The sequence below is a fragment of the Nylanderia fulva genome, unplaced genomic scaffold, assembly GCF_048542155.1.
Source record: "Nylanderia fulva isolate GAGA-0341 unplaced genomic scaffold, ASM4854215v1 Scaffold20, whole genome shotgun sequence".
NCBI lineage: Eukaryota > Metazoa > Arthropoda > Insecta > Hymenoptera > Formicidae > Nylanderia > Nylanderia fulva.
Genome location: NW_028190264.1, coordinates 208,521 through 217,948, shown reverse-complemented (window position 1 = coordinate 217,948; position 9,428 = coordinate 208,521). Strand labels below are relative to the sequence as shown.

General features: G+C 45.4%; 1 protein-coding gene across 1 annotated transcript in view; it reads right to left on the bottom strand.

Moving 5' to 3' along the window:
- The window catches only part of kis (chromodomain helicase DNA binding protein kismet), a 28,758-nt gene that overhangs the window by 2,036 nt on the left and 17,294 nt on the right, over positions 1 to 9,428 (bottom strand). The window contains 10 exon segments of the mRNA XM_029320007.2: positions 1 to 1,887; positions 2,030 to 2,737; positions 2,822 to 2,966; positions 3,038 to 3,311; positions 3,499 to 3,742; positions 3,832 to 5,090; positions 5,382 to 5,667; positions 6,012 to 6,441; positions 7,105 to 7,302; positions 8,856 to 8,945. Of these exon segments, the coding sequence (XP_029175840.2) occupies positions 1 to 1,887; positions 2,030 to 2,737; positions 2,822 to 2,966; positions 3,038 to 3,311; positions 3,499 to 3,742; positions 3,832 to 5,090; positions 5,382 to 5,667; positions 6,012 to 6,441; positions 7,105 to 7,302; positions 8,856 to 8,945 (5,521 nt within the window).

Sequence of the window (9,428 nt, the reverse complement as noted above, 5' to 3'; positions counted from 1 at the left end):
GGTATCGCTCTTCTGCGGCGTCGTCGTCGTCGTCGTCGACGTCGGCGACGTCGACGTCGAGGTCGATGTTGCTGACGACGGCGTCGTCGTCGTCGTCGGTGTTGTTGCCGTCGTCGTCGTCGTCGTCGTCGTCATTGATGCTGCTGCTGTCGCTGTTGTCGTCGTCGTCGTCATCGTCGTCTCCCCCGTCGCCGTCGTCGCTGCCGCTGTCTCGCTCGTCTCCTTCTTCGCCGCGGTGCTCGTCTCCGCGGAAGACGAAGCGTCGCCCTCGTCCTGAGAAGCCGGCTGCGGGGCCGCCTTCGTCGGGGTGGTCGGCAGCGTTGCTGCTTGCTGCCTCGTCACGGGTTCAATCTCGATCGTCGCCACCTCGTTGTTCGAGGACGACTTCGAGGTGCCGGTAGTGCTGGAAGTGGTGTCTACCTCGAGACGCATCTTCTTGGCGACCGGCTCCAGGGTGACCTCTAGCGGCGCCGAAGGCGTCGATCGTTGTTGCTGGTCGGAATTTTGATTGCTGCCGTCAGTATTGCTATTATTGCTGCTGCGGTTCCTTGGCTTCTCGGGCTTCAACGCGTCCGAGTCCACCGTGTAAGTGACAAATTCGGCGCTGGTCCTGCTCAGGTGCTCCAGAGCCTCCTTCATCTCCTGTTCCTTACTCTTCCGCTCGCTCGTCTTCTTCTCGGAGGATAAATCCGCGGGGATCACGTCGACTTGTTCCGCCGTCGAGGTCTCCCTCTTATCGTGCTGCTGCTGCTCGACGCCGCGGCTGCGTCTGTCCTCGCCGCCGTGCAACGCCGCCAGATCGGTGTACTGTTGAAGAGCCACGGCCGGATCCACCGGAGGATACCTGGAGGACGCCTTCTTCTCGGCCTCCTTCCGCTTCGTCGTCGAGGACGATGACGACGACGAGGATTCCGGGACAGCGTCGCGCTGGTTCCTCGAGGAGCTGCCACCCGAAGACGCGGGCTTCCGCACCGAGGAGGCGCTGGACGTCGGTGGATTCAGCAGCCCGCACTGGGCGAGACTCTCGTAGGCCGAGGACACGCCGCCGGGTTGCATGGAGAACGGGTTCAGGCCACCCAGACCTAGCGGCGTGTAAAGGAGGCTGGGATTTGACAGGAAGAACGGGAACGAGGGTGTCGGGAGGCTCGTCGCCGAGGAAGCCGCGGACAAGGACGACGGACCACCGGCAGCCGACGATGACTTGGTCGTCGTCGGTTGATCGAGTTTGCTGCTGCGCGACTTGCTGCCACCGCCGCCGCCACCTCCGCCACTTCCGCTCAATCCGGATGAAGAGCCTCCGCCGCTCTTGCTGCCGCTCGTGGCTGAACTCACCACGGGATTGTTCACGGCGTCCACCACGGACGCGCTGCTGGTCGCCACCTGAGCGTTCAAGGCCGCCTCCATCCCGGCCAACGACGGCAGACTCAGTCCGGCCAGGTTGGCGAACAGCGAATTTGTTAGGCCCATGCTGCCCAGGTTGCCGAGGTTGCCGAGGCCGCTGAGCGCGCCCAGATTCGTCAGACCGCCGAACGGCATCAGGAGCGGATTGTTCTTCGGGTCGAAGTTGCCGAGGGACAGACCCGAGAGTAGAGAATTGTTGAGATTGCCCAGGGGGAAGTTGAGACCCGACGCCATCGATGTGGCCACTAAGTTGGCGGAATTCGCGGACTGCTGGCTCGTAGGGCTGGGCATCATCGGAGGCCTGCCCGGGCTCTTGCCCTTGTTCACGCCGCCGCGTTCGCTGCCCGGCAGTCTCTTTTGCAAGTCGTGCGGCAGATTGCCGCGTTCCTTCACGAGCTCCGCCCACTTTGGATCTACGTCGAACATCGGGTTCTCCAGGAGCCACTGGCCCAGTCGCTTCAGCTGAGGCGCTTTACTTCCAGTTACCTGGATTGAGAGAACCAAAAGAAAGACTTTAATGATGAAATTTAAATTCAATTAATCCATATGCGCAAGAGAAGTAAAAGAGAAGATAAGAGAAGAGAAGATAAAAGAGAAGATAAGAGTTGGGGTACGGAATGTCAATTACCTTCTTGCCGGTTATTCGATTGATGACGGCGACGTTCTCCTCGCCGGTGAGTTTCTTCCAGTCCAACAAGGACGGATCAACGCGGGGTCTACGTCGTCGAGGTGCGTTCAGATATTCCGCGCATTGTTCCGAGATGGCGCTCTGCTCGGCCAGCCACTTGTTCACCTTCGCCTCGTGCGAGTAGGAGCCGACCTTGGATGAATATTCCGCGACCTTGTTGATGTCCGCGATCATTGCCTCGTAGCTCTTTCGATGACTGCTACTCGAAGACGGATGCGCCGAGTTAAAGGCCTGTTGCTGCTGCTGCTGCTGCTGTTGTTGTTGCTGCTGCTGCTGCTGCTGCTGTTGATGCTGCTGCTGCTGATGCTTCTTCAATTCGCGGTTTTGATCGGCTTGGACCAACAGGGCGGAGAAGGCGTCCTTGTGGGAGTGCAAGGACGGCGGCGGCAAAACGGACGCGGAGGAGCTCGAGGCACGCGAAGATGGTATCGACGTGACGGTGATGGAGAACGGTTTCTGGGTCTGGGGATTCGGAAGCCCCATCGGCGCCGAGGTCGGGGTCACGGTCACGTTAGGCGTGATCGTGTTCTTCTTGCTGTGCTCCGGGTAATGACTGCTCTGCTGCTCCTTCGCGGCGCTCAGGCCTAATACTATCTCATCGAGTTTCCTGCGTTTCTTCTCCTTCCCGATTATCGGCTCCTCTGTCGGCTGGCAAAAATATTCAATGATGAATTTAACACTTCTAATCGTATAGGATTAGCGTCAAATAGGATCTTGCAAAAGACTACTCACGCAAGATTTCCTCTTCATCAGCTTGTCCAGCATGCTGTCCAGCTTCCCTTTGTTGCTGCTGACTTGCTTATTCTTGTTCGGCATGGAAAAGTCCTGCACTTCGTTCATAATGTCTTTGTTGTTGTCAGAGCTGGATTTTGGATACCTAAAAGATGGACATGAATATAAGATCATCATTGCAACATCGTGTTTTATTTCATTAAAACCAGCTCTCACCCAGCGGATAGGTCGATGGGCGTCAACGTGCTCGACGTCCCGGGTATGACAGTCGTTTTCCCCGGGACGGTGTACTTCAGGTCGAAGGGTATGTTCTGCCCTCGCGTTTGCTGATGCGCGGGAGGCGGCTGAACCGGGGTGGAGCGTCGTGACTCCTCGGACTGAGACTCGTCGTTGAGCTCCCAGTTGGAACTCGTGAGGACAACCGGTTTGCTGAGGGGCGCCGGCGACGGGGTGCTCAGATGACTGCTGTTCAGAAGCGCGTGAAGCTTGGCTGCACCAATAGAAATAATAATGAGATGCAAATGTCGCTTAAAATATATGTATATAATATATAATATAATAAATATATACATATATATAATATATTATATTATATATTATATACATATATTTTAATATATAATATATAATTATCATGATGATAATTAAATCAAATGTCGCAATTAATGAAAATTTACCCCGTTCGGTCTCCACGTCGATGGCGATGTGCCTCTTGCGTTTCTTCGAAGCAGACATGTTGTTTCCGCTCACCAACGACCTGGACACTCCGTGGTCCGTGGTGATGGTGATCACTTCCGAGCACTCCTTGTCGTTTTGAGAGATGTCCAGCTCTTCGCCGGCGCTGAAGTTCACCGATACCGGCCACTCTTTGTGCTCTATCGCGTGGACGATGTGCATTAAACGAGCCTCGATTGCGTGTTCCTGAAGAAGGTGGACGCAATAGATGAAAATGGAGCTTTAAATAAAATATTGAGTATTTTTCTTAAATAAAGAGATTAAATAGCGCTTACCTTCGGCCACTTTATCGACGTACTGGTACAACCATGCCCCAAGAGCTGCACCACCGTAGGCTCGTTGTTATAATCTGCCGGTTTGTCTCGCAGGACGAAGGTATCGATCTGCGTTAATCGCGACAAGGGTTGTATCACCTCCAGATCCGGAAACATCGCCTTCAACTCCGCAGCCTGAACGCTACACTTATCCTCGATCTGCGAAATCTTTCCTTTCTCTTTGGCCAGGTCGGAGCTCTTGGCTTCCTGCGTCTCGGTCTCGTCTTTAGCCGGCGCGTTATCCGGCATCGCACTGACCTTGCTATCATCCTCGACAGTGGACTCGACGTTCTCCGCACTCATCTTGTCGACAGTCTCCTTCTCTTTCGCGTCGGTCTCACTTTTCTCAGCCGTTTCCGTCTTCTCGGCATCTTGTGCTGGCGATTCGTCCGGTTTCTCCGTGGATTCGGTTTCCGGCGTAACATCTTTCTCTTGAACCTTGTCAACTTCCTTCTCAACTTCCACCACGGCTGGACTCTCGGCCGTCTCCGAAGCAGCTTCCTTCGCTGGTTTCTCGTCAGCCTGCTTGGCTCCGCCAGTCTGACTGGCTTTGCCGCTGTCGCATTTAACCGGCTCTATCTCCAGCTCGCTCTTCTCCTCGCTTTTAATAGTAACAGTCTCCACGTCCGGTCTCGCGACGGTGGTGATCATCAACGAGCTACCGACTGCTTTCTCCTCGGACTTGGTCTCCGCTTTTACAATAGTCAGCTCCACCTGACTCTTCTCCGGGTCCGCGATCTCGGGCTTCTTCTCGGCAACACTTGGATCCTTGTCCTTCTTCGCCATAACTTTTTCAATCTTTAGAGTTCCCTCGCCCTTCTCTAGTTTCACCAGGATCTCGTCCTTGTCAAACTTCAAGATGTCCTCTCTACTCTCTAGCTTGATCGCCTTCTCAGTCTTGTCCATTGCTTTGGGGGTTTGCGTGCCCGCGTACATCCCTCTCGTGAGAAGCTTGTGAAACGAGAAGTCCGGGTCGTTCAGTATAGTGATATCGGTACGTCCAAGACCGTGTTTCGCCGCTCCGAGTAATAATTCCTTGTCGTGTTTCCCAGGCTGCCACCATTCCGGCGTGTCCCCTGACGGCTGGCACAATGACAACCGTTCCTCGAGGTGCGGATGCGACAGAATCTCCTCGCGAATCTTGCTCAGGAGGTCGACGCGATCGAGGATCTGTCTTGCTTTGGCTGGACTCAACTGATCCACCTGAACATCTGTAAAATCTGCAACGGTGTAATATACTTGTCGTAAAACAAAAAAGCTTTTATTATATATACAATTATATTAGAGAAATATCATGCATATATATATAATGCATATACAATATATCACAAAATTATATATTATATATTTAAATTACATTATATATATCATATTATATTATGTATTACATATTTATTTTATGTTATATTATTTTACATATTATATTATACATTATGCTATATTTGTATAATATATATTTTAAAAATTACATATGATATATTAAAAAATAAAATTAGCAAAAAGATGCGCACCTTCTTCTTCGTTCAGTTTCGCGTTGCAGACCTTCTTGCACATTGCTCTGAACGACATGTAATAGTCTGTAAGATCGTTGTCTGTTTTCTTGTCGAATCTGGCGATACTCTTGAATTTAGTCCAATCGTACTGGGCTTTCTTTCTGTCGTAATTAACGCCGTACGTAGACACCACTCGCAGAAATTCGCTCTCTTCGCGGCGAGTCCACTTGGCTTTTTGTTCCTCGATGTGAGTGCGTTCTCGTTCCTTTACTATCGCCTCCATTTTTCCTCTTTTATCCATTTTCTGTAAACGACGTCAATAGTCAGTTTTCGTTCGGTATAAAATATAAAAAATTATATATGTTGTGTGTATATATCATTTTATTAATTATATTATAATACAGTATATTATATTATAATATAATATATTAATTTTATTAATAAAATTATATACATATTCTTATATATATAAATTTTTATTAATTTTATTAGAAATTATATATATATTATGTATGTATGTATAATTTTATTAATTAAATTAATTATAATGTATACAATGTGTATATATAATTCAGTATAAAATAATGTGTTGATAGATATAAACTGACTGAATATATATATATATATATATATATATATAATACTGACCAAAAGGTACATCGCCAACTGTTGCAAATCCCATCCTTGCATATTCAAGGGCAGCTCGTGCATCATTCCAGTATGGTTCATGGTAGGGCCGGCGCTCTCGCTGTCCATTCCCATTTTGCCAACTTTCGGGATAATCTTGACGTCTTCCTTCTTATTGACGGTCCGCTGATAAGAAGATATAACGCGACGTAGTCGCGTGTTAAGATCCACCACGGACGGCCAGGTCTTCTCGTCGTCTTGGAGGAGACCGTCGTTTCCGTCGTGACTGCCGCCGGCTTCCGGTATCGGGGTATCCGCTTTGCTCGAGATAGCGGGAGAATCCGCCGGCGTTTCCCTAAATTTGTCGGAGTCCTTCGAATCCTTTGTCATTCCGGGTGACTCGCTGTCGTCCACGTCGTTCTCCAGACTATTATCGTCTCTGCTGCTGCTGCTAAAATTTCAGAAATAACATGAAAATTGTATCTATGCAAATAAAAAGGGAAAAATAATATCAAAATCTCTTCTCCCAACAAATAAGATTTTTTTCATTATTATTATGTACACAATTTTTATCCTGCAACACGAAGAGAATAGAAATAAATGAGAAATCATATCTATTTATTTAATTCTTTATCCTTCCTTGGGATGTGTCATAATATTTATCCAGAAATAGAAAGACAGCAAAATTAGCGCGTTATCATCTTGAATTCAATTAGAAATTCCTCACTCTTGATTTTTTTTTGCTGCAACAGCACTTTTTCTCTACGTTAATAATGTCTCGCGGGAAGATATCGAAAGACGTTAAAGAGAGAGAGAGACAGAGCTAGGTTGAGTGAACATTATATATATGTATATATATACGCCACTTTTATTGCTGAAAATAAAAGCTATGACCGTCTAAGAGAGCGTATATGTATGTAATATCATATATGTATGTATAAATATATATATAGAAAGCGGTGCAAGCGACATATGTGTTAGGATAGTTAGGCAGCGCATCAGAAGACGAAAGAGAGAAAAAAGAGATAGATAGATAGAGAGATAAATGATAGAGAGATGAGAGATAAAGAAACGAATAACAAATATGTAAAGAAAAAAATACTAAGGTACTCACTCGGCGGTACTCTTGTTCTGAGAGTTCTGGAAAGGGGGAGGACAGCTTGTAATGAAAGAAAGCGCGGGATCAGTCCTCATCTGGTCGTAATTCTCATAGCCGTGTTTGTAGCAGCCGACTATTAAGGATTTGTCTGCTGTCGTGTCCCACCATTTCGCCGGTCGTTCCGTCAACTGTGGAGGGTCTATCGGCAACGCGCTGTAGGGGCGGTTTCGATTTACAAAATTTTATTGCCAATTTTATTTCTTTGCGTGCCGATATCATTATGTGCGTGTAATTTCATTATATAATTTAAATAAAGGAGAAATTTTTCAGCGTTATTCGTAGAAAGGACCCCGCTCAATCCTTAGGAAAACTTGGATTTCCGTGAAAATAGCTCTCAAGTAGCAAACTGACGTCATTAAACGTCAAAATGACGTCACTTGCTACTTGGGTTGACTTTTTCATTATGTTGTAGCTTGTGACCTGCTAAACAAAACATGTGCCAGCCTTGATTCACTTATTACACCTTTTGTTCAGCTGATCATTAGCTAAAATGTATGAGAAAACCAACTGGTTTTATCCGGATTCAATTTCATCCAAGGATTTCGTAAACAGGTTCAAGAACCCCGCTAACTAATCCTATGTAAGATTAAATCTTGGTAGAATCAGCTGATTTTCTCGTATGTTGTAGCTCATGATCTGCTGAACAAAAATTGTAATAGCTTTAAAGCTAAACAATAGTTATTAATTTACAGCTACAGCCTCAATTCACCTATTACACTTTTTGTTCAGCAGACCATAAGCTAAAATGTATGAGAAAACCAGCTGATTTTATCCGGATTCAATTTCATCCAAGAATTTCATAAACAGGTTCAAGAACCCCGGTAACTAATCCTATATAAAATTGAATCTTAGTAGGATCAGCTGGTTTTCTCGTATGTTGTATGTAGCTCATGATCTGCTGAACAAAAAATCTAAATAATAGATAGTTACTAATTTACAACTAGTCAAACACGACAAACTCGGGCTGTAAATTGTTTGACTGATCTGTAACTCAAAAATCGTCCATTATTTAGCTATTATACATCTTTTGTTCACAAGCTACAACATATGAAAAAATCAGCCAATTCCACTGAAATCCAGTTTCCATAAAAATGGTGCGGGGTCCTTTATATAAATCAGAGACATATTTAAAAAAAAATAGAGATCTCTCCTCAAAATTAAAAAAAAAACTTATATTACACAAATATCCGGATTCTAAGGATTTAAAAAAACCCACACGATTATCTAAACCTGTCCCTTCGATTACTTTGTGCACTCGCTTAGTCGCCTAACGCTCCTTCTTACCACTCTCTGTTGCAGATTCGATCATCCTCGTGATTGTTTTACCAAGAAGTGTGCAAGAGTTGTGTACATATGTCTCTCTGATCCGCGAGCGCGCGTGTAAACAGTATATTGTTTTGTACGTGCAAATATATAGGAAATGGGGGGAAAAAACATGATTTTCATATATTAGTAGCGTATAAAAGGGGGTAAAAAAACAAAATAGTCCTGGCTTCTGCTACGGTGATTCTGCTCTATGAGCATTCCTCATACAGATATATAGCTCCCAGGGTATCAACAAATACATCGCACATGCAGAAACTATGCTAAGCTCCTGTGATAAGCACATATGTGAGTATACACGAATCTGTGATAGATGGTAGTTACGCTTATGGTTTTTACGAAGAAGCGTCATGAGAGGAAGAGAACGACGCCGACGAACTCACCTCACGTGAACGCCATCGGAAATGTGCTGCACCAGGTCACCGATAATCTCGTGTTTGATGTAATACAGCATCCGCACGCGCAACAATACTCTGCAAAATAATAACAATAATAAAACAATCGATCGAATAAGAACTGATGCGGAAATTGGAGCCAATAATGACGCTAGTAGCTTCACAAGCCTTGAAAGAAGCTTAAAATTGAATATAATTAATTATATTTATAATATCGTATCCAATTCCCGCAATTAATATATAAATCCATCTATATATACAATACTCTTGATAATAAGAAAATAATGCAGAAATTGGATCCCATAATGATGTTAGTAGCTTCATAAGAAGCTTAAAATTGAATATAATTAATTATATTTATAATATCGCATCTAATTTCCGTAATTAATATATAAATCCATCTATATATACAATACTCTTTAAAAAAAATTAATAAAACAATCAATCGAATAAGAAATGATGCAGAAATTGGATCCAATAATGACGCGAGTAGCTTCACAAAAAACTTAAAATTGAAAATAATAAATTCTATTTCTAATATCGCATCCAATTCCCACAATA